The sequence below is a fragment of the Schistocerca nitens genome, chromosome 4 (genome assembly GCF_023898315.1).
Source record: "Schistocerca nitens isolate TAMUIC-IGC-003100 chromosome 4, iqSchNite1.1, whole genome shotgun sequence".
In the NCBI taxonomy this organism is placed as follows: domain Eukaryota; kingdom Metazoa; phylum Arthropoda; class Insecta; order Orthoptera; family Acrididae; genus Schistocerca; species Schistocerca nitens.
The window spans coordinates 904,024,049-904,048,638 of NC_064617.1; the positions used below are offsets into that span (position 1 = coordinate 904,024,049).

At 43.3% G+C, this 24,590-nt stretch overlaps 1 protein-coding gene across 2 annotated transcripts in view; it reads right to left on the reverse strand.

Moving 5' to 3' along the window:
* LOC126253463 (beta-1,3-glucan-binding protein-like) overlaps positions 1–24,590 on the reverse strand; it is a 324,996-nt gene that overhangs the window by 71,674 nt on the left and 228,732 nt on the right. The window contains exon 2 of one of the 2 annotated variants that reach the window (XM_049954819.1): positions 3,469–3,696. The exons of the other annotated variant lie outside the window; for it this stretch is intronic. Within the exon in view, the coding sequence (XP_049810776.1) occupies positions 3,469–3,696 (228 nt within the window). The remainder of the gene's footprint in view (positions 1–3,468; positions 3,697–24,590) is intronic. 2 annotated transcript variants of the gene reach the window in all.

Sequence of the window (24,590 nt, forward strand, 5' to 3'; positions counted from 1 at the left end):
TCCTCTTCCATTTCCAAAATATTATCTTCAACTACATTGCCCTTGTATAGACCCTCTATATACTCCTTCCACCTTTCTGCTTTGCCTTCTTTGCTTAGGACTGGATTTCCATCTGAGCTCTTCATATTCATTCAGGTGGTCTCTTTTCTCCAAAGGTGTGTTTAATTTTCCTGTAGGCGGCATCTACCTCACCCCCAGTGGCATATGCTTCTACACCCTTACATTTGTCCTTTAGCCATTCCTGATTAGCCATTTTGCACTTACTGTATATCTCATTTTTGAGACGTTTGTATTCGTTTTCGCCTGCTTAATTTACTGCATTTTTATGTTTTCTCCTTTCATCAGTTAAATTCAATAGCTCTCGTGTTGCCCAAGGATTTCTACTAGCCCTTGTCTGCTTACCTACTTGATCCTCTTCTGCCCTCACTATTTCATCTCTCAAAGCTACCCATTCGTCTTCTACTGTATTCCTTCCCACTGCTCTTGTCAACTGTTCCCTAATGCTCCTTCTGAAACTCTCCACAACTTTTGGTTCTTGCAGTTTATCCAGGTCCCATCTCCTTAAATTACTACCTTTTTGCAGTTTCTTCAGCTTTAATCTACAGTTTATAGCCAATGAGTTGTGATCAGAATCCTTATCTGCCCATAGAAATGTCTTACAGTTTAAAACCTGGTTCCTAAATCTTTGTCTTACCATTACATAATCAATATGAAACCTTCCCGTGTCTGCGGGTCCCTTCCACATATACAGTCTTCTCTCATGATTCTTAAACCAAGTATTAACTATGATTAATTTATGGTCTGTGCAAAATTCTACCAGGCGGCTTCCTCTTTCATTCCTTACCTCCAGTCCATATTCACCTACTACATTTCCTTCTCTTCCTTTCCTTCTGTCGAATTCCTGTCGCCCATGACCATTAAATTTTCGTTTCCCTTGACTATCTGAATAATTTCTTTTAACTCATCATACATTTCTTCACTCTCTTCGTCATCTGCGGTGCTAATTGACATATAAACTTGTGCTACTGTTGTAGGTGTGGGCTTCGCATCTATTTTGGCTCCATAATGCGTTCACTATGCTGTTCCTAGTAGCTTATCCATGTTCTTATTTTTTATTTGTTATTAAACCTACACCTGCATTACCCCTATTTGATTTGATTTTTATAACCCTGTATTCACCTGACCAGAAGTCCTATTCCTCCTGCCACCGAACTTCACTAGTTCCCAAAATATCTAACTTAACCTATTCATTTCCCTTTTTAAATTTTCCAACCCACCTCGCCGATTAAGGGATCTGACACTCCACGCTGCGATCCGTAAAACGCCAGTTCTGTTATTATATACATTAAAATTTTTTTTATTACTCTACTTTAGTAATTTTATAAAATAAAGTTAATTCTCTACTCATCGCCACTGCTGTGGAACTGGTGGGTTAATAGAAAATTTTACTACTAACAGAGATACAAAATTGGGCGGTAGGTAAAAATGGTTGATTACCCCTGTGTTACATTCTTTTACGAATGAAAAAAGCATATGATCATTCGCGACACCCTACTACTACTGACAATGTTGTCAAACCGGATATCCAACCCTGACTCATTGTACATCATAAGTATTCGTATTTTTTAAAACGTATTTTACTTGGAAAAGGAACGCTTAGCTTTTGCAGTAGCTATAGTTTTTATTAGCTACATCGGGTCGGCTGTGAATAAGTCACAGTAACTGATATCAGCCCTGCTAACTCTTGTAACAAGACAATTTATATTTGTATTTTAAATGAAGTGCTTATTTATGTTAGCTGCGCTGGAAACAGCAGAGAAACGTCATGAGATAATATTGAAAAACTGTGGTGCTTCATTTTCGAGATCTTAGTCATATGCGGCAGACTTGAAAAAGGATGGTATTGGTACATATGCATCTGTAACATAGATCATTCCTTATAACGTTGTATGTAGCTGTAAATAAATGTCAACTACTGGATAAAGAAGTGTTACGTCTAAGATCAGTTAAGGGTTCTTTCAGCCTTTCTCCTCGCAAAGCTCGACGAAGCGTTTCTCTACTGCTTTAATTCGTTGAGACAGTTCACAATCAATGGCTCATCTTTCACTGATGTTGAAAGCTGCATCAATTAATTTGTAGTATGACTTTTTGATGCTAATATTTCTGAGAGCAATTGAGCGATAAAGCAGTGGTAATACCCACACTCGGGAGGACACCGATTCATATCCCCATCCACCCAACGATATTGAAGTTGTCCGTGATTTCTCCCCAAATCACGCTATTGAAATGCCAGGATGCTCCTTTGAAAAGGACGATCTGATTTCCTTACCCGTCCTTCTCCTACCCGTACTTGCGCTCCATCTTTATTGACCTTGTAGTCGGCGGAACATTAAACCCATGGAGGTAAAAAAAGAAGGGAATTGTCATTACGCCACAAACTTGAAGCCGACGTCCGCCATCTTATAACATTAGGTTCACCGCATTTATTCTGTTGATTGGCGACTCCATAGAGTGCTGTGTGCACAACGCCCCTATACGTGAAATTAGAAGAAAGGTCAGCGTTGGCTGTAATATTGATGGTTTATTGACAGCAAAATCGATTTTCAGTCACATAGTGATCATCTTTAGTGCTGTAGTGTACAAATTAAACTCATAGGCACTGGTGACAAGTTATTATCAGTAACCAAGCTATGAAACGAACACAATAAGTGAGAATCTGAAAAGAGTAAGGTTGTGCTTTTAACACATATTGCTGTACTATGTTCATCTTAACACTACATCATGTATTCTTCCGCGTTTGCTGGAATCTTACTGGATTTCGTTTCACGTGGAGCGGAAGCGAAGCTGTCTCGCGTACAATCAAGTACGATAATATGGATAAGTTTTATGCCGTCGCTACAGGTGTGCAGCAGGCAGGCTACTGATATTTCGGAACTGGTAATGGTGGTGATGGTTGTTATATCCAGACAAATCCTATGTAATGTATTTCTTTGAAAATCGTACGTGATAGACTTGGTGGTTGATGAGCCTTGGGGACAGCGAGGAATCTTTCGTTGCTGTCCTGGCTATGACAGATGGATGGGGGTGAGTTGCCACCGGCTTCCTCCAATGACAGAGGACTGTAGCGCAGCGTTATCTCATATGACTATAAGTACGACACAGCCAGTGTTATTGGACACTTTCTTTGAGTTATCAAAGCTGTACGCTTGGTTGGTTAGGAAGGAGTTAAAGTTTGTGATGTCCGAAGATGGGTGTAATCCCGAAATGCGTAACATGTTCTAATAAAAGAGTCAATTGAACATCTCATGGCTTTATTGCGATTGTACAGCACTGGTTGCCAAGTATTAACATAAAAATGATAGCAGCCCTCAGACGGGATTTTATGTCCTGTGTATCATAATTGGTTTTGTTCAAAATGCACCATTTAAAAGAAAAGATAAACAAGTTTGTGACGCTCATAACTCGTACCTTTGACGACGAAAGTCTGGTCGTCCAAGCGGTACCCCTGCCCATCAACCTGCACGTACAGCCAGTAATTGATGACGTCACCAGGCTTGAGGCGCACCCGACGGTCCTCGTAGACCCAGCGGCTACCCTTCGGCCTGGTGATGTCCACTGAGATTTGGCCAGCCTCCAGCGGTGCGATGGGTTTGTTCAGGTTGGCGTGCACAGCAAACAGCTCCACACCCAGATCATCTGCGGACAAACCAACAGGATGAGTGAGACGCATGCCTTCCCTTCTCATCTATCACATAAGATGTGTGTAAGTCATTTATTTTAGTCTTTTACCGGCAAACCCATAGAAACGAATGCGAAAGAAATAGAAGTTCAGTGCTTCACATGTGATAGTACATAGTGCAGCTTCATTAATAAGATAGCGAGAAATATCCAAAAATGCAAGAGGCACATAGGAGCCACAGGAGGTAAGTACAGTTTCCAGGGTGTACGGAGTTGACTGTAATGCTGAATAAAATGCTCTGTGTAGGGAAAGTGTAGCCATCCTTCTCATTCCTCCACCCCCACCCCCCTTCAACAATGCTTTTTGCTGTTTGCAGATGTAATCAGAATAGTACAGTAGCCTCTACATGGATGTTGACACTGCTCTGGACGTTGATTTTATAGTTACCACCATTGGAATTTCTTCTGTGTTTAGTTCACGAATAACTTGGCTTTGATTATGGATTACGCATTCGTATTAGGGATGAACATAAAAGTAGCGACGAGTTCTTGCCCTCTCGTGTTTACGGCGACATGTCGCAGCCATTGCCAATGGTATTTTAGAGTCATTTATATGCTGGACTAAGCAATTTAAAATGCAAATACTATGTACAATATGTGCGTCAAACAATGTTCGTAACATACACTACTGGCCATTAAAATTGCTACACCACGAAGATGACGTGCTACAGACACGAAGTTTAACCGACAGGAAGAACATGCTGTGATATGCAAATGATTAGCTTTTCAGAGCATTCACACAAGGTTGGCGCCGGTGGCAACACCTACAACGAGCTGACATGAGGAAAGTTTCCAACCGATTTCTCATACACAAACAGCAGTTGACCGGCGTTGCCTGGTGACACGTTGTTGTGATGCCTTGTGTAAGGACCTTTGATAAAGGTCGGATTGTAGCCTATCGCGGTTGCGGTTTATCGTATCGCGTCATTTCTGTTCGCGTTGGTCAAATCCAATGACTGTTAGCAGAATATGGAATCGGTGGGTTCAGGAGGGTAATACGGAACGCCGTGCTGGATACCAAAGGCCTCGTATCACTAGCAGGCATCTTATCCGCATGGCTGCAACGGATCGTGCAGCCACGTCTCGATCCCTGAGTCAACAGATGGGGATGTTTGCAAGACAACAACCATTTGCAGCAGCATGCACTATCAGCTCGGAGACCACGGCTGCGGTTACCCTTGACGCTGCATCACAGACAGGAGCGCCTGCGATTGTGTACTCAACGACGAACCTGGGTGCACGAATGGCGAAACGTCCTTTTGTCGTATGAATCCAGGTTCTGTTTACAGCATCATGATGGTCGCATTCGTGTTTGGCGACATCGCAGTGAACGCACATTGGAAGCGTTTATTCGTCATCGTCCTATTGGCGTATCACCCGACGTGATGGTATGGAGTGCCATTGGTTACATGTCTCTGTCACCTCTTGTTCGCATTGACGGCACTTTGAACAGTGGACGTTACATTTCAGATGTGTTACGACCCGTAGCTCTACCTTTCATTCGATCCCTTGAAACCCTACATTTCAGCAGGATAATGCACGACCGCATGTTGCAGGTCTTGTACGGGCCTTTCTGAATACAGAAAATGTTCGACTGCTGCCCTGGCCAGCACATTCTCCAGATCTCTCACCAATTGAAAACGTCTGGTCAATGGTGGCCGAGCAACTGGCTCGTCACAATACGCCAGTCACTACTCTTGATGAACTGTGGTATCGTGTTGAAGCTGCATGGGTAGCTGTACCTGTACACGCCATTCAAGCTCTGTTTGACTCAATGCCCAGGCGTATCAAGGCCGTTATTACGGCCAGAGGTGGTTGTTCTGGGTGCTGATTTCTCAGGATCTATGCACCCAAGTTACGTGAAAATGTAATCACATGTCAGTTCTTCTGCATTTCTCGTTGGCGTAGCAATTTTAATGGCCAGTGGTGTATATGCAAAACGTTTGGAACATAAATACAGCAATCTGTAGTGACTTAGGTACTATTTAATTAAAATCCCCGCCAATGGACACGGTCGAAAGCGGATATGAAGCACTACAGTCAGCGTCTGTCAGGCGCCACCAGAGACACGGCCAGTGGCTCGAGTTGGCCTGCCCGAAGACAGAACGGACCTAGCCGTGTAGCTGCAGGCCAGTCCAGTACAGTATGCCTCATGTTCACTTATCAGTCACGCCTAGCCTCTATATGGATATTGACACGGCTCTGGACTTTGATTTTATAGTGACCACCACTGGAATTTCTTCTGTGTTCGGTTCACGAAGAACTTGGCTTTGATTATGGATTACGCATTCGTATCAGGAGTGAACATAAAAGTGGCGACGAGTTCTTGCCCCCTCGTGTTTACGGCGACATGTCGCATCCATTGTCAGTGTTAGTGACCCCAAGTTTTGGTAACTTGGCAGCAACGGTAGTCACTGCAGCAGCGGCAATGCCACCAACAGTTTGCAGCTCCAGGAGGAACTGCACGAAGAACTGCAGGCCGCCCTGCTGCAGCTCGTATTGTAACAGCAACAACCATGTCAGTCAGTGGGCATGGTTATGCTCTCACCGGTTTTCGCTGCCTTCGACAAGTTTTGGACAACTAATGTCTACGTCCGTCACATTGAACTACTGTTTTATTTATAGTATAGGGTGATTCAAAAAGAATACCACAACTTTAAAAATGTGTATTTAATGAAAGAAACATAATATAACCTTCTGTTATACATCATTACAAAGAGTATTTAAAAAGGTTTTTTTTTCACTCAAAAACAAGTTCAGAGATGTTCAATATGGCCCCCTCCAGACACACGAGCAATATCAACCCGATACTCCAACTCGTTCCACACTCTCTGTAGCATATCAGGCGTAACAGTTTGGATAGCTGCTGTTATTTCTCGTTTCAAATCATCAATGGTGGCTGGGAGAGGTGGCCGAAACACCATATCCTTAACATACCCCCATAAGAAAAAAACGCAGGGGGTAAGATCAGGGCTTCTTGGAGGCCAGTGATGAAGTGCTCTGTCACGGGCTGCCTGGCGGCCGATCCATCGCCTCGGGTAGTTGACGTTCAGGTTTCATAACTAACCTTTTTCGTAGGACTCTCCATACAGTTGATTGTGGAATTTGCAGCTCTCTGCTAGCTCTGCGAGTCGATTTTCCTGGGCTGCGAACAAATGCTTGCTGGATGCGTGCTACATTTTCATCACTCGTTCTCGGCCGTCCAGAACTTTTCCCTTTGCACAAACACCCATTCTCTGTAAACTGTTTATACCAACGTTTAATACACCACCTATCAGGAGGTTTAACACCATACCTCGTTCAAAACGCACGCTGAACAACTGTCGTCGATTCACTTCTGCCGTACTCAATAACACAAAAAGCTTTCTGTTGAGCGGTCGCCATCTTAGCATCAACTGACGCTGACGCCTAGTCAACAGCGCCTCAAGCGAACAAATGTACAACTAAATGAAACTTTATAGCTCCCTTAATTCGCCGACAGATAGTGCTTAGCTCTGCCTTTTGTCGTTGCGGAGTTTTAAATTCCTAAAGTTGTGGTATTCTTTTTGAATCACCCTGTATTTCTGACAGGCATCAAAGTGATTCACTTTTGTCGTCTAGTCGTTATTTATACGAAGTGGTGCAAAAACTGCAACCACTTTCAGACCCTAATGAATGGTCTTTCAGTGATCTGTGTGTTCTATCAAATAAATACTACGGTCAGCAGACGTACCTTCTTGTTGCTAGGCTCCAGTTTTATCACTGCCATAAACAACAGTGACTGTCAAACTCGGCATGTGTTGCTGAGTTGCAGGATCTCGCACGAAAGCAAAATTTCAAGTGACAGAACTGTAGAGCTTTGTATGTGGAATCATTAATTCGAGAAGTGATTGCTGCAAAACCTACGGCTGAGTCTTATCAAAGTCTTGGTGAAGTGCTTAAAACTGCTAAAACTTTTAGTTTCTTCGGCAGCTCTGCATTCTTGTACCCCATATCAGATAATTCCCTCGTCTGGGCTTTTACAAATGAAATTCAGTTTCCCATAGTTGTCAGTGCCGTCACAAACAGTGCTCGACAGTGATTCTAACTCATCGTCCTCCCTGTCAGATGCATTTCGTACTGAGTCGGTCCATAAGTTAATAGCGTTTTATAAGTGTAATGAACACAAAATATACACATAAGAGAAACTTAAGTCATCAATAATATATTCTCATTCACTATTTAAAACAGTCTACCATTGCTGGGGTAACTTTTCAATTCCGCGGCTGTAGAAATCACGTGGTTTTGAGGCGAAGAACTCGTCGAACCATGTTCGGAGTGCACTTTCTTTCGAACAGGAAGTCCCTTGAAGGTTATTCGATAGAGAGCGAAAAGATGCACATCTGAGGGCGCAAGTTCACGTGAATAAGGTGGGTGTGGAATGACTTGTCAACCCAACTCCAGTAGAGTGTTTTTTGTCATTCTAGCAGAATGCGGTTGGGCGTTGGCGTGGAAGAGCATCGCTTCACATAGTCTCCCTCGTCGTTGTTCTTGGATTGCGTCTGCAGGACGTCTTATTTGTTGACAATAAATGCCAACAGTGATGGTTGCATCTCGGGAAAGCAATTCATAGTACTCCACACGGTCGCTGTTCCACCAGAAGCATAACATTATCTTTTGTAGATGCACACAGGTCTTTGCACGGGAAGTTGCTGCTTTGTTTGGGCTCAATCATACCTTTGTTTTCCTTACGTTAGCATAAAGACACCGTTTCTCATCACCAGGAACGATAGAGGATAGGAAAAAATGGTTCAAATGGCTCTGAGCACTATGGGACTCAACTGCTGAGGTCATTAGTCCCCTAGAACTTAGAACTAGTTAAACCTAACTAACCTAAGGACATCACAAACAGCCATGCCCGAGGCAGGATTCGAACCTGCGACCGTAGCGGTCTTGCGGTTCCAGACTGCAGCGCCTTTAACCGCACGGCCACTTCGGCCGGCAGAGGATACGAATGGTCGGTCTTGTTCACCAGCCAATTGATGACGAGCAAACAGAGATGTACATATGGACACCCACTGATTTTTGTTTTTGGCTTAGAGCATGCGGTACCCATACATCTGATTCTTGAACCTTCCCCATTGTACGCAAATGTTGCATGGTGATGGAATGATCACGCTTCATCACATTTGCCAATTCTCGAGTAAACTGACGTCGATCACTGTGGATTAATAATTTTAAACGACCTTCACCAAACGCCCAAAGGTCTTTCTGAATTTGGAGAATCACTAATGTCAAAACGATCCTCCTTAACTCAAGAAAGCCATTTTCTTGTCATGCTCTGTCTATTGGCAGTTTCCTCATACACGGCGCAAAGGTTTCTGGCGGTCTTCGTTCCCGTCGCCCCTCTCTTGGACTCAAACAGAAGAATATGTCGGAAATGATCCGGTTTCTCCACTTGGCACTCCGTTTTCTAGCGTCCGCAGTACCAGTCACTATCACCAGGTGACAAAATGTAATCTTCAATAGCAACAGTGAACTAGAAATAAAAAATGACAATCGATAATCAACCCCATAGCAACCGGGATACCAACCTGCAAAACAAAAGCGCTACGAACTTACGCACCAAGCTAATATATTTCAGTCATGTCGTCCAGTCGTCCTTCACCTCTCGCGGCAGCCTCAAAGAAAGAAAAAAACAGTCTGTTTTCAATTATTACCTCTGTATTTTGTGTACCAGCATTTTCCTGTGTCCTAATCCTGAGATTTAACCCAGAATGCATGGTTATGTTTGATATGAATGTGAATTCTCGCAGAGTTTGGTTATCTGCTAGTGTAGTCGCGCCAACTAGAAAGGCACGGAAGTTCACTGTGTCTACAGTATAGGTTGTTTGGTCACGGACGTATGATAAAGTTCATTAGAAAGCCTGGTCCTTATCTGGTCAGTTCTCCCCTCCACAAATTTTCTGCAGATCCGCTAACTGCTAGCTGTAATCTGACGCTTTTTTCTGGTGGGCCTGGGTGAGACAGATTGTCTTTGTGGGTACCCTGTGCTAGTATGAGGTTAGATGCTGGAATGTTTTATATGTGAGCTACTGTTTTGTTTAAAATTTTCACTTTCAGTTTTTGGCTCTTAGTGAGGAATTTAGTAGTCATTCCGTACGTAACTTTTCATGAGGGTAAGTAATTGTAATTTCTGCGGGAAACATTTATTGTGTAGTTTGAACATCTTCCACGTGTCGTAGTATTACAAAGAAATCATATCTTTGCTTAACGTTTCCCAGACTAATTTCTCCATCAATGTATCGAGTAAAATCAAGGAATGTTCTTGCATATAATGATGTGTTGAATTTCATAATTTTTCGCTACTAGTGGATTTTCCAAAACTTGTACCTTTGCTCAGTCACAGGTTAAGATGAGCAGTTGAAGAGATCATGCTTCGTGTTCTTAGATCAGTAATAATTTTGTATTTCCTTTGTGGCTGTTCACTTAACTTGTGCAGATCCAATTTAAAGCTAACTTTGCGTTTAAAACAGTCCTTTTTTTGTTCCTGTTGACACATGTGCATTCACGTGCTGGCTAGTTTGTCTTTAGAGTCGTATTTCACAGGTAAACGAACAGATCTCAGTTTTTTAAACTGAACTAATACCTAGACACCTCTAGAATTTCTATTCATGTACTAATTCTCGATGTAACATAACTTTTTACAGGTCTCAATTTTGCAGCGGAATCAATACCTAAGCGCGTGTGGAATTTTTATTCATTTTCATAATTCTCAGTTTAATATAACTTTTCACTGTTTGTTGCATGTAAATCCACGTGGTCCCTAGATTGTTTCTAGGTGCTTATCTGATCTGTAAATGAGAAGATTTCAGTTTTGTAAGGGAAACAAATACACATACTTGTACAGAACTTTTATTCATTTTCCTATTTCTCAACTTAAAATAATTTTTTGTCGTCTTGCACCTTGTAACATCCACGAGATAAATTTTAGCTACAGTGCGACGAGAGGAAATTATGCCTCTAACAGTTATAAACATTATCTATCCGACATATGAAAAAATAGTGAAAACGATGATAAATATTAATTATTTATATAATATTTTATGATGTAATTGGACACATCGCTGTGTATTACACAAAGACAATGATAATTGTAAATTCCTTTTATGATCTGTGTGGTGTCACCGCCAGACACCACACTTGCTAGGTGGTAGCCTTTAAATCGGCCGCGGTCCGCTAGTATACGTCGGACCCGCGTGTCGCCACTGTCAGTGATTGCAGACCGAGCGCCGCCACACGGCAGGTCTAGAGAGACTTCCTAGCACTCGCCCCAGTTGTACAGCCGACTTTGCTAGCAATGGTTCACTGACAAATTACGCTCTCATTTGCCGAGACGATAGTTAGCATTGCCTTCAGCTTCGTCATTTGCTACGACCTAGCAAGGCGCCATTATCATTTCCTATTAATCTTGTGAGGCATGTACCGTCAGACCGATGTTCACCAATTATGGATTAAAGTTAAGTATTCCAGAAGCTACGTACTTATTTTACTAGTCTCAACTCCTTTAACTGTTCCAGACCCCACGCCAGTCTGCGTGAGCTTAAACGCGTGCCTTTCGGCTACCTCATAGTGGCTTGGCTGTCTTGCCAAGTCACAACAATCTGCGTTTGTCTTCCTTTGTTTTTACCTTTTGTTGGTTGGCTTTTGTAGGTTGCGGTCGCAAGACGCATGTCAAACTGATGTCTGTTAAGAAATTGCAATTATTTGTTAATTATTACTTGAGAATAGAGTTCATTATTATTATTATAAATATGTGTGAATAATTATTTGTAACTTTAATTCCTCTCTCAATAAGCATTATATGTGTTAATTATTTCTTTCCGTTGCAAGGAGCGCAGCCATTGACGATAGCAATTTGCATCGCGTTTTTATCTGTGTTTCTTAGGAAAAAATCAAAGGTTTGCTTGATGAAAATTAGTCTAAATAGTGCACAATATGAAAGTAAAGTTTAATAAGTATTTCAAATACTTATCCTGTTAAAAGGAAAGTTGGTCTAACAATAGGAAGTCTCTATCAGTTGTCTGCCGCCATCTTAACAATTATCACAGAGGCAAATTCAAATTACGCAACTCTGCAGACATAAATGCCGAAGGTAATAAAATTGTGTAAAAATAAATGTGCGCCGGTGGTCCCGAACTCATTTTAATGAAAATAGTTCGAATCAGATTGCTTCTTTAAAAACAGTGCTCATAGCACGATCCATAAAACAAACTTTTTCTTGCTGATGTATGGAGCCGAAATTAATTACGCACGAGTTGCGAAGAATATTGTTTCAGCTAACATACGTCAGTGTTGTGCGCGGCTGATATTCGGTGGTTTTAATGATCATTTTGCCGAAGATAACTGTTTCCATCATAATCCATAGTTGTATAGAATCTGTTGTATGAACTGTGATTTAGTGACACACAGCTCACAGACAACACTTTAACACAACGTTAACTTGGATTTCGTTATCAATTTGACCAAATCTTTATCCGGGAGAAAAAATTATTTAGTAATTACTCACTGTAATAAAATAAGATTATCATTTTCATTTAAAAATTAGTTAAATACCAAACCACTGAATAACACAGCGAACGCCACACTGACCAGTGTGGCGTTCACTGTGTTATTCAGTGGTTTCTTTTCTTCTTGTTTACTCGTTTTAGTATACTCTGAGTGTGTACCAATGGCGATTTATCATTTCTTCTTGTGCTGTCAGTAGGATTTTTATAGTATACTACCACTGTGTATCCCGTGTTCCATTTTCCTCTCGTTTATTCGTTTCAATACACTCTAATTATAAACGTTGTTTTATGACGAATCAGTCCTTTGCTACTCACATGTAACTTCGTAGCACGGTACGACATAAAATAATGTCCACTATGAACTGTCAAAACAGATTGTAATACAACATTTCTTGTGTTGAGATGGCTGTATGGAACGTTCCGAAAGCCAATTAAAAAAAATGCATTCATGTCTGAAGAAACATTGTATAACGTGAATTGTCAACACAGAAATTGTACAATAACATAAAAAGAATTACATGCAACGACGGGTTAAAGCTACGACCACATCGAATGTCCGTCTCTGACATGAATTAAAAAAATGGCTCTGAACACTATGGGACTTAACAAAAAAAATGGTTCAAATGGCTCTGAGCACTATGCGACTTAACTTCTGAGGTCATCAGTCGCCTAGAACTTAGAACTAATTAAACCTAACTAACCTAAGGACATCACACACATCCATACCAGAGGCAGGATTTGAACCTGCGACCGTAGCAGCAGAGCGGTTCCGAACTGAAGCGCCTAGAACCGCTCGGCCACAACGTGATAGGAATCGTGTGCGTGTGTGTGTGTGTGTGTGTGTGTGTGTGTGTGTGTGAGAGAGAGAGAGAGAGAGAGAGAGAGAGAGAGAGAGAGAGAGTGAGTGAGAGAGAGAGAGAGAGAGAGAGCTTAGAAGACGTGGACAAGTGTGACATTTGGAAGTTTGGATCGGTCGTGGAGGCGTGTCAGGATATCTGAGGCCAAAATCGTAGCTCAGCTCTCTGTAATAAAAAAAGTGATTAAGGCGATCGCTCCCGTTAAGCGGGAAATACGGTTCGAGTGCCGGTCTGGCATCACCGATAAATAGTGCAGCTGATGTCAATTTAGATTCACAATTTGCGAATCAAATTTCGTAATTTAGCAATGGACAGTGGTGCATTGGCGAGTTAGCGTATGTGTTTCTGCACTGAGCAACGGCATCTTGACGGTAGACGGTTCCTAGTGGCCGAGCGGTTCTAGGCGCTTCAGTCCGGCACCGCGCTGCTGTTACGGCCGCAGGTTCGAATCCTGCCTCGGGCATGGATGTGTGTGATGTCCTTAGGTTAGTTAGGTTTAAGTAGTTCTAACAAGGAGACGGCACGACCGTGGGGTCCGGAATTTGTACGAAACTTTTTGTGGTGAAAGAGGACCCCTAACACCTCACGTGGTTAAAATATTAGGACGCACTACTCGGAAAATCCAGAGAAAAATCGATCCAAAGTTTTTTAGGTGCCTTATGAGTACAAAATGTTAGTCGGTTGCCGAGCCGCCGTCTGGTCTACATGGTTAGCGGTCGGACCCTTACGCCAGAGATCTCGGGTTCGATTCCTCCTCCAGCAGTTTTTTTTCTTCTGTTGCTTGTAAAATTGCAGCGCATTGTTACAGGATAATCGTGGAATTAATTCCCGGGAAGACTGTATAAAAATTCATTCTATGATTCACCATCAGTTATCGTCGCCAATATTCCAAGATATGATTCAATATGCCTGGTTTGCCTCAAAATTATCAGAAACTCAAAACATTTTCGTAAATGCTAATGGGGCATATTTTTGTACAGATTTATTGCAAACGCCCTGTGATTGTAAAAAAAATCCGCTTTTATATGTTGCGCAAGATGTAGCAAAAATTATTGTTTTTACGATAATTACCACTGCGGTTCTTGTTTATAATTATTATATGTATAAAATTTGAATGTTTCCCATTCGAATTTGTTATTGTGATTAAAAACCCAATGATTCTCCTTATATTCTTCACAATGGAAAATGGAAAACCCACCGCCATGAATTGTGTTGTTGGACAAAAAGAAAATAATTTTTATTTAATAATGTAACTAATTTGTTAGAGATAATGTAGGTTTGGGAAACTTTCTGAATAATTGGTGGAATAACAAAAGAAAATGAAACAGAAGAAAAAAAAGTGTCAGTGGAGGAACAGAACCCGAGACCTCTGGCGTAAGAGTCCGAGCCCTAAACATCTAGGCCAGATCGCCGCTCGGCAATGAACTCACATTTTATACTCATAAGGCACCTAAGAAACTTTGGATCGATTTTTCCGGGATTTTCCGAGTAGTGCGTCCTAATATTTTAACCACGTGAGGTGTTAGGGGTCCTCTTTCACCACACAAAATTTCGGACAAATCAACGATCCCACACTCGTGCCGTCTCCTTGTACGTCTAGGGGACTGATGACCTCAGATGTTAAGTCCCACAGTGCTCAGAGCCGTTTGAACCATCAGACGGTTCTCCAGGACGAGTAAGCAGCAACGACGCAGCTGACGATTGGGGGGCTTTGTGGGTCTGCGAGTGGACGGGCGGGCGAAGTGCGAGAGAGCGGTTTCTGGCCTGGACACTGTATTCGACCGTCACTTGTGGATTACTATGCTGCTTGTATACGGAGTCTTATATTAGCCGTTATTCTCACTCTGCTGCTCATAACTGATTTTGACGTTTTTTATGTAATGGTTTGCGGTGTTCTTTCAAGATCCTTTCTGGCGCCAGTTAATTTCATCTCCATGTCAAGTGCAGAAAATCTCGAAACTTGGTCGACGTTATCGGCCCATCTATTACGAGTTTGATTCATTAATTTTATGACGTCGGTTTTAAATAGCTTGTGTTTCTAAACAGCTGAACTTCCGTTTTCAAGATTTGTCTTGTAAATAATGTTGCTCACAACCGAACCCAGCCTTCAAGAAAAATGGTTCAAATGGCTCTGAGCACTATGGGACTTAACATATATGGTCATCAGTCCCCTAGAACTTAGAACTACTTAAACCTAACTAACCTAAGGACATCACACAACACCCAGCCATCACGAAGCAGAGAAAATCCCTGACCCCGCCGGGAATCAAACCCGGGAACCCGGGCGTGGGAAGCGAGAACGCTACCGCACGACCACGAGATGCGGGCGAACCCAGCCTTCCATCCCCACCATACCCAGTCGGTCTGTTAAACAATTGCTAGTATTTTTGGTAACTCTAGACGCCTATAGCAAAAAGAATTTTGAGGAAGAGGTTTCCGAACAAAAACGGAGTTTAGAAAATTTGTAATTCTTACTGCTATAACGCCCCATCTCCCTCACCTAACTTAACACAGAACAATTAGTGACCCCAGCGCTTTAAGTCTGGAGTGTAGCCTTCAGTTAGTCGCACATTATTTTGCTTCCCTGAAATATGTTGGAGATAGTTTTTAACTGAGATGTTAGAATTCACATTCTTCAACTTATAAATTGTAGTATAATAGTGTAAGTAAATGCTGCGTTTGTCTATGACATTTTAATTTATTATTGTAAAAAAATACAACATATGAAATACTGGTTACTAGTTCATCAATAAATATTGTAGCAGGAAAACAAATAAAAGAATACTGTGTGTAAATTCTCTGTGAATTTTTACAGCATGTGTTATCAGCGGCTGTAATGCTGTCTAAGAAGATTAGAGAATCGTTTCAATATAAGGAAACTGCATGGCAAGGTCGATGACACGTTCCTTATAGCAGGACATCGTGGCCTATTAACAGCTACGGAAAGAGTGCGCAGACGCAATCTCCGCGCCTTATCGTGTCCCGCCGGCTGTTCCTTCAACAGCTGCAGGCGCACCTTCCGTCTCTCGGAGTGGCGAAACTTGCTGACAGACGGAAGTCGATTGCCCAAGAGGGTTCTAGTCCCGGCGCGACAGGAAACTTTAGTCGATCAGGAAGATCCCGGTCTATGCATTCTCGGCTGTGGAGTCAAAACGTATGTCTGCTAAAATGTTATCACTGCAGGTGAGCTCAAGTCCTGTCTAACAAGGGAACCTCCCCAACGCACCCCCCTCAGATTTAGTTATAAGTTGGCACCGTGGATAGGCCTTGAAAAAGTGAACACAGATCAATCGAGAAAACAGGAAGAAGTTGTGTGGAACAATGAAAAAAATTAGTAGAATATACAAACTGAGTAGTCCATGCGCAAGATAGGCAACATCAAGGAGACTGGGAGTCAAGGAGCGCCGTGGTCCCGTGGTTAGCGAGAGCAGCTACGTAACTAGAGGTCCTAGGTTCAAGTCTTCCCTCGAGTGAAAAGTTTAATTTTTTTATTTTCAGTTTATGTGACAAATTCTTATGTTTTCATCACTTTTTTGGGAGTGATTATCACATCCACAAGAAAACCTAAATCGGGCAAAGTAGAAGAATCTTTTTACCCATTCGCTAAGTGCACAAGTTAGATGGGTCGACAACATATTCCTGTCATGTGTCGGACATGCCGTCCCTGTGTCGTATAGAAAAAACAGACTTGTTTTCCTGTGGAGGAATCGGTTGACCTATGACCTTGCGATCAAATGTTTTCGGTTTTCATTGGAGAGGCACGTCCTTTCGTCTACTAATCGCACGGTTTTGCGGTGCGGTCGCAAAACACAGACACTAAACTTATTACAGTGAACAGAGACGTCAATGAACGAACGGACAGATCATAACTCTGCGAAAATAAAGAAAGTAAAATTTTCAGTCGAGGGAAAACTTAAACCAAGGACCTCTCATTCCGCAGCTACTCACGCTAACCACGGGACCACGGCGCTCCTTAGCTCACATTCTCCTGGGTGTTGCCTATCTTCGCATGGAATACTCAGTTTGTATATTTTACTAATTTTTTTCATAGTTCCAAACTCCTTCTTCCTGTTTTCTCGATTTATCTGTATTCAGTTTTTCAAGGCCTATCCACTGTGCCAACTTACAACTAAATCTGAGGGGGGTGCGATGGGGAGGTTCCCTTGTAAGAAGGAATGTACAGGGTGGTAAGAAACAGTATGGAAAGCTTGTAAAGGTGCTACAGGGTTGGCTGTGTTGAGACATAGTTGTTAAAAAAAAAGTTCGATATGTTGCACCATTTCCAAGTTAATTAGCATAGAATTAGACAGTCGGGCCGTTGTGCGTGTAAATTCAAGCGGCCATCCAGAGACGGTTTCGCCGAGCGTGGTCATCGTTTGGTTTCTTATACCGAACAGGTCAGCGATACCAAAGCTGAGCCAAAGGCTGAGCAGCCTCGAGCGCTATCATCTAAGCTGTGAGGACAACTAACACTAGTTGTAGCTGGCAGCTCCCTGGCATTTGCGGGTGTAACGGCCTGATTGGCTAACTTTAATGCTAATTAACTCAGAAGCGGCGGAACTTATCGAATTTTTTAACAATTAGTTCTCAGCACAACCTATCAACCCACCCTGCAACACGTTTTCAAGCTCTCCAGGCTGTGTCTGACCAACCTGCCTACACTGTCGGCCATTAAACTGCGATGCCGTGAAGTGGACATGCAAGAAAGTGAAATCACCATTATTTGTACTACATGCTTGGAAGGTCAATTACGCGCATTTCAGCACAATCGTACGACGTTCGCCGGAGCAATGCCTTCAGTTAACCGAATAAAAATGTAAAGCATACGTCTGGAGCGCTTGGAGCAACTTCAACCAAACTTCGTACACTTCTGACTTGTTGTGGTGCCTCAGTCCGATGACTAGTTTCACAATGCTGCTCTCCACGCTACTCCATCCTGTCATGGCCTCTCCATCGCCGAATAACTACTGCAACCAACATCCATTTGAACCTTCTTACTGTATTCATGTCTTTGTATCCCTCTACAATAACTCCCCCCCCCCGCGATTACCTCCAATTCTAATCCGATGATTCCTTGATGTCTCAGAATGTGTCCTATCATCCGATCCCTTCTTTTAGTCAGAATGTGCCACAAATTTCTTTTCTCCCTAGTTCTATACAATATCTTCCTACGCCATCTACCCATCTAATCATCAGCATTCTTCTGCAGCACCGTGTTTCAAAAGCTTATATTCTCTTCTTCTTTAAACTGTTTATCATCCACGTTTCAGTTCCATACAAGGCTACACTCCATACAAATACCTTAAGGAAAGACTTACTAACACAAAATTTATCTTCTTTGGAAACGCTTTTCTTCCCACTGACAGTCTACATTTTATATCTTTCCGCTTCCACCATCGTCAGTCACTTTGCTGTCCAAATAGCATAACACATGTACTAGTGTCTCATCTCCTGACCTTATTTCCTCAGCATTATCTGATTTGATTCAACCATATTCAACTACCCTGGTTTTGCTATTGTTGATGTTAATCTTATAACCTCCATTGTCCTTCCGTTCAAATGCTCTTCCAAATCCTTTTCCGTGGCTAACAGAATTACAATGTCACATCAAGCGTCAAAATCTTTATTTCTTCTCTCTGAATTTCAGTGCCCTCTACGAACGTTTCTTTGGTTTCAGTGTACAGATTGGATAGTATTGGGGATATGCTCGTCCAGTCCTGTCTCACTCTCTTCTTAAACACTCCTTCCCGTTGTTAATTAAAACTTCCGGACTGAGAGGCAGTGGTCGAAAAGTAGAAATTCTTTATCCTGACGTTTCGTTGCCAACTGCGGGAAACATGAGCCAACGATTTGCTATTAGGCCTTGGATGTCCCGTTTATATGGAGCGCATAGAGGGCGCTACCACTCGCCACGTGCTATACACAGCTACACTATGTGATCAAAAGTACCCGGACTTCCCCGAAAACATACGTTTTTCGTAATAGGTGTGTTGTGCGGCTACCTACTGCCAGGTACTCCATATGACCGACCTCAGTAGTCATTAGACATCGTGAGAGAGAAGAATGGGGTGCTCTGCGGAACTCAAGGACTTCGAACTTGGTCAGGTGACTGGGTGTCACCTGTGTCATACGTCTGTACTTGAGATTTCCACACTCCTAAACATCCCTAGGTCCACTGTTTCCGATGTGATAGTGAAGTAGAAACGTGAAGGGACACGTACTGCACAAAAACGTACAGCCCGACCTCGTCTGTTGACTGACAGAGACTGCTGACAATTGAGAGGGTCGTAGTGTGTAATAGGCAGACATCTATCCAGACCATCACACAGGAATTCCAAACTGCATCAGGATCCGCTGCAAGTACTGTGACAGGTAGGCGGGAGGTGAGAAAACTTGGATTTCATGGTCGAGCGACTACTCATAAGCCACACATCACGACGGTAAATACCAAACGACGCCTCGATTGGTGTAAAGAGCGTAAACATTGGACGATTGAACAGTGGAAAGACGTTGTGTGGAGTGACGAATAATGGTACACAATGTAACGATCCGATGGCGGGGTGCGGGTAAGGCGAATGCCCGGTGAACGTCGTCTGCCAGCGTTTGTAGTGCCAACAGTAAAATTCGGAGACGGTGGTGTTATGGTGTGCCCTTGTTTTTCATGGAAGTGGCTTGCACCCCTTGTCGTTTTGCATGGCAGTATCACAGCACAGGCCTACACTGATGTTTTAAGCACCTTCATGCTTCCCACTGTTGAAAAGCAATTCGGGGATGGCGATTGCATCTTTCAACACGATCGAGCACCTGTTCATAATGCTTGGCCTGTGGCGGAATGGTTCCATGACAACAACATCCCTGTAATGGACTGGCCTGCACTAAGTCCTGACCAGAATCGTACAGAAAACCTTTGGGAAGTTTTGGAACCCCGACTTCTTGCCAGGCCTCACCGACCGACAGCGATACCTTTCCTCAGTGCAACACTCCGGGAAGAATGGGCTGCAATACCCCAAGAAACCTTCAGGTACCTGATTGAACGTATGCCTGCGAGAGTGGAAGCTGTCATCAAGGCTTAGGGTGGGCCAGCAGCATACTGAATTCCAGCATTACCGATGGAGGGCGCCACGAACTTGTAAATAATTTTCAACCACGTGTCCGGATACTTTTGATCACATAGTGTATCTCTGACAAACCTCATTACTATCAAAGGTAATCGACTGTCACATCGTTAGTACAAAATCGACCGCCTTATATTATCTAACTTTATGCCATCTTATTTTCTGTTAAATCTCTATGGCTTCTCTGTACATATATGCATAATAATGCGATGCTTTAGCTAGCACGCTCGTCTCGCTAAATTTTATTTCATGAGCACCGTCTTCAAAAAGGTGTTCCGCTACAGCCGATTTGTCGGTGTGCCCCAGAAGGCAGTTCCTTTTGTGTTCGGTTAGGCGGGAGTTAACACTTCTTTTTGTCGTTACAATATAAACCTTCCCACAACTACAAGGAATTTTATACAGCCCAGGGGTTGCAAAAAGGTGTCGTGCGTCTTTCGCTGGTCTTAAACATTCACTGATCTTCTTGGTGGCTCTAATGATTGTTTCAACTTGAAACTTGGCCAGAACTTTCCCAATACGGTCCGTAATATTGTGAATAAATGGAATTTAAACTTTCCCCACCGACTGTTATTTTTGTTGCATGCTTTCGGACACTTTTCTTCTGGGATGGAGTGCTCGATTTATGTCATTATCAGCGTATCCATTTTTCTTAAAAGTGTTCGCAAATGATTTAGTTCCTCGTGCATACAAACTGGCTCACAGATTTTATTAGCCCTGTCCACCAATGTTTTAATGACACTTCTCTTCCGCGTGAGATGATGGTTCGAATCCTTACGGAGGTAGCGAACAGTATTTCGATCTCCAAAAAATTAAGCTACCCATTATTCTTTGTCTGCATAGTAAATTGTATCTTTGGATTAGCACCAAGGAACCATTCAGTTTCTCTTCGCCGTGATGCTATATACAAAAGTGTCCTCCACATACCTATACCACTTCAAAGGACTTTAACTGGCTGACTGCTGCGCCTGCTGTACAAAAAATTCCATAAAAAGGTTAGTAACGGCTGGACTTAGAAGGTTCGCCATTGCCGCTCTTTCAATTTGTTCAGAGAGCACGTTACTATCGGCCTACTGAAAATAAGTCGTGGATAGGCAATGTCGAAACAAAGCTACCATATCAGTGGGAAACGTATCAGCTATGTAAGAAAGTGCTTCTTTAATAGGAACCATGGTGAACAGTGATACCACATCAAAACTGACAAGGATATCACTTCTGCTTCAATTTTTTGATAAAGTAAATAGAATTTTTAGTATGATTATCATTTTTACCGATATACCATAATAACAAGGAGCCAACTCTTGACTAGGGGATCCAAAAGCATTCACTATCGACCTTAGTGGGACATTAGGCTTTGAACCTTAGGTAGCCTGTATTATCTAATAGGGTAAGCTTCCGTTTTGCAAAGATATTTTTTATCCTCTGTAGGAATGGAATACTTTTTTGTTAATAAATTGATAGCTGTTAACACTTTGGTTGGAGGGTATTTTTTCAACTATTTATTTGTGGTAGGATCCAAGAGGACGCTGATCTTCCTGTGACAGTCTTCACTCTTCAACACAACGGTAGCATTACCCTCATCAGCAGTAAATATGACAATATTCTTGCCGTATTATTCTCCCGTAACGCCTTCTTTTCTCCTTGAGACAAATTACTTCTAGGTGGCTTAACTTTACGTAGTATCCTAGCTATTTCCATCCTAACTTCATCATCGAAATGCGATGGTAACAATCAAATCCCCGCCTCTATATTAGCTACAATATCCTCTGTTGGAACCGTCACTGGAGTAATTGCAATTTTCTTTCCTTTCGAGAGAACAGAAGCTTCTTCCAGACAAATTAATAACTGTATGGGAATTGTCTGTAACCGGAGTTTTCTACTGCTCTTCTGCAAATTATCAAGATTCTCGTACGGTTATTAATTTGTCCGGGGTGCCGGGAGAGCGTGCTCTGCCGGCGGCCCTACCCTGCCTGCAACCTACGACGTCGCAGGTTCGAATCCTGCCTCGGGCGTGGATGTGTTTGATGTCCTTAGGTTACTTAGGTTTAAGTAGTTCTGAGTTCTAGGGGACTGATGACCTCAGCTGCTGTTGAGTTCCATAGTGCTCAGAGCCATTTGAACCATTTTGTACACACTTGGGCGATGTGTATCATGCACCGCTTGACAACCGGCGGCCACCTCTACCGTCAAGAAGGAGACGCAACTGTCATCGTAGACAGTCAGGAAGTAGTAGCCGACCAAGACAGACGCAGCAACAGGGAAGTAACCGCTTTCTTGACATTTACGAGTTCCTAACCAGGAGCTAATTCTATTATATCATCTGTGTGCTTTAATAACTTAGTTTCTTGAGTTTCTGCGTGTAAATTTAATATCTAATAGACGCAGTTCTCCCGTTTTCGTTTGCGACGGGCGAGTTATTTAGTTTCACCTGAGTTCTTCGGTAGTTAGGGTTTTGAATATCTGCGTATTATTAGAAACAGTTCCTGCGGTTTCGTCAGGGTCTACAGTAGAGCTGTGCAGCACGTGCCGATAGTCAGCTTATCTGCATCGTTTAGTTTTCCATGATCTTCAGTGTAGACAGGGACTGCGATTGTTGTGTGCGGATGCGAGCCGAGTTGGTGAAACTTCGCTGTCAGCTTCAGGCTGCGATGGCTTCGGTTACACAGTTTGAGGCTGCAGTGGATGGCCCCACTGCTGTGGGCCGGCCGTGGGGATCCAACGGACATCCAGCACGTCCGAGTCCTCCGATCGGTCCTCACCAGTGGCCAACCCAGTTACTGCTCGCTCTGAGGTTGACGCCTCACCTGTGGTCGAGTGGGAGGTCGCCCCGGGGCGAACCAGGCGGGGAAATACTTCCCAGGCGGCTGCACGTAAAGCTTCCCCGGTTTGTCTGACAAACAGGTTACAGGTGCTGTCTGTGGCTGACATTGTCGCTGAGCCAGACGCTGTCGCCTCTACTGTTTCACGGGAAACCACTCAGCCTGCAAGATCCGGGCAATCACAGGGGGTGGGCTTATTGGTAGTCGGGAAGTCCAACGTTACGCGCGTTACGGGACCCCTTAGGCACTTGGCTGACAAGAAGGGAAAGAAAACCAATGCGCACTCCGTGAGCATACCGGGTGGAGTCATTCCACATGTGGAGAGGGTCCTCCCGGATGCCATGAAGAGCACAGGGTGCAGCCAACTGCAGATGGTGGCTCACGTCGGTACCAATGATATGTATCACTTTTGATCAGAAGAAATTCTCGGGGTTTCGACCTGCTAACAGAAGTGGTAGAGGCTGCCAGTCTTGCTTGCAAGATGAAAGCAGAGCTGACCATTTGCAGCATAGTCGACAGGACCGACTGTGGACCTCTGACGCAGAGCCGAGTGGAGGGTCTGAATCAGAGACTCAGGTGGTTCTGCGACCGTGCAGGCTGCAGATTCCTCGACTTGCTCCAAAGGGTGGTTGGGTTTCAGGTCCCGCTGAATAGGTCAGGTATCCACTATACGCAGGAGGCGGCTACACGGATAGCAGGGGCTATGTGGCGTGGACTGGGCGGTTTTTTAGGTTAGAGGGTCTCGCGAAAACACAAGAAGGGCTTCAGTCACAAAGGGTGCAGGCCGAACACAGGAAGAACGTAGATACAGGAAGCACTGAAATCTCAGCCGAAATTTTTGCGAAGAACCTAAGCCGGCCGGTGTGGCCGTGCGGTTAAAGGCGCTCCAGTCTGGAACCGCGTGACCGCTACGATCGCAGGTTCGAATCCTGCCTCGGGCATGGATGTGTGTGATGTCCTTAGGTTAGTTAGGTTTAAGTAGTTCTAAGTTCTAGGGGACTGATGACCACAGATGTTAAGTCCCATAGTGCTCAGAGCCATCTGAACCATTTTTTTGAAGAACCTAACTGCGTTCCGAAAGGATAGGCTAAACACGGTTGACAGTGGAGTGTTTGTTGCTGTCACAAGTAGTTTAACTTGTAGCGAAATTGAAGTATATACTCCCTGTGAGTTAGTATGGGCAAATGTCATTGTTATCAACCGGAATAAAAAAAAAATTGGATCCTTTTACCCACTTCCAAATTTAGATGATACAGTTGCTGAAAGGTTCAAAGAAACTTGAGTTTGATTTCAAACACGTACCCGACTCATACGATAGTAGTTGGTGGTGACTTTAATTACCCACGATATGCTGGCGAAAATACACTCCTGGAAATGGAAAAAAGAACACATTGACACCGGTGTGTCAGACCCACCATACTTGCTCCGGACACTGCGAGAGGGCTGTACAAGCAATGATCACACGCACGGCACAGCGGACACACCAGGAATCGCGGTGTTGGCCGTCGAATGGCGCTAGCTGCGCAGCATTTGTGC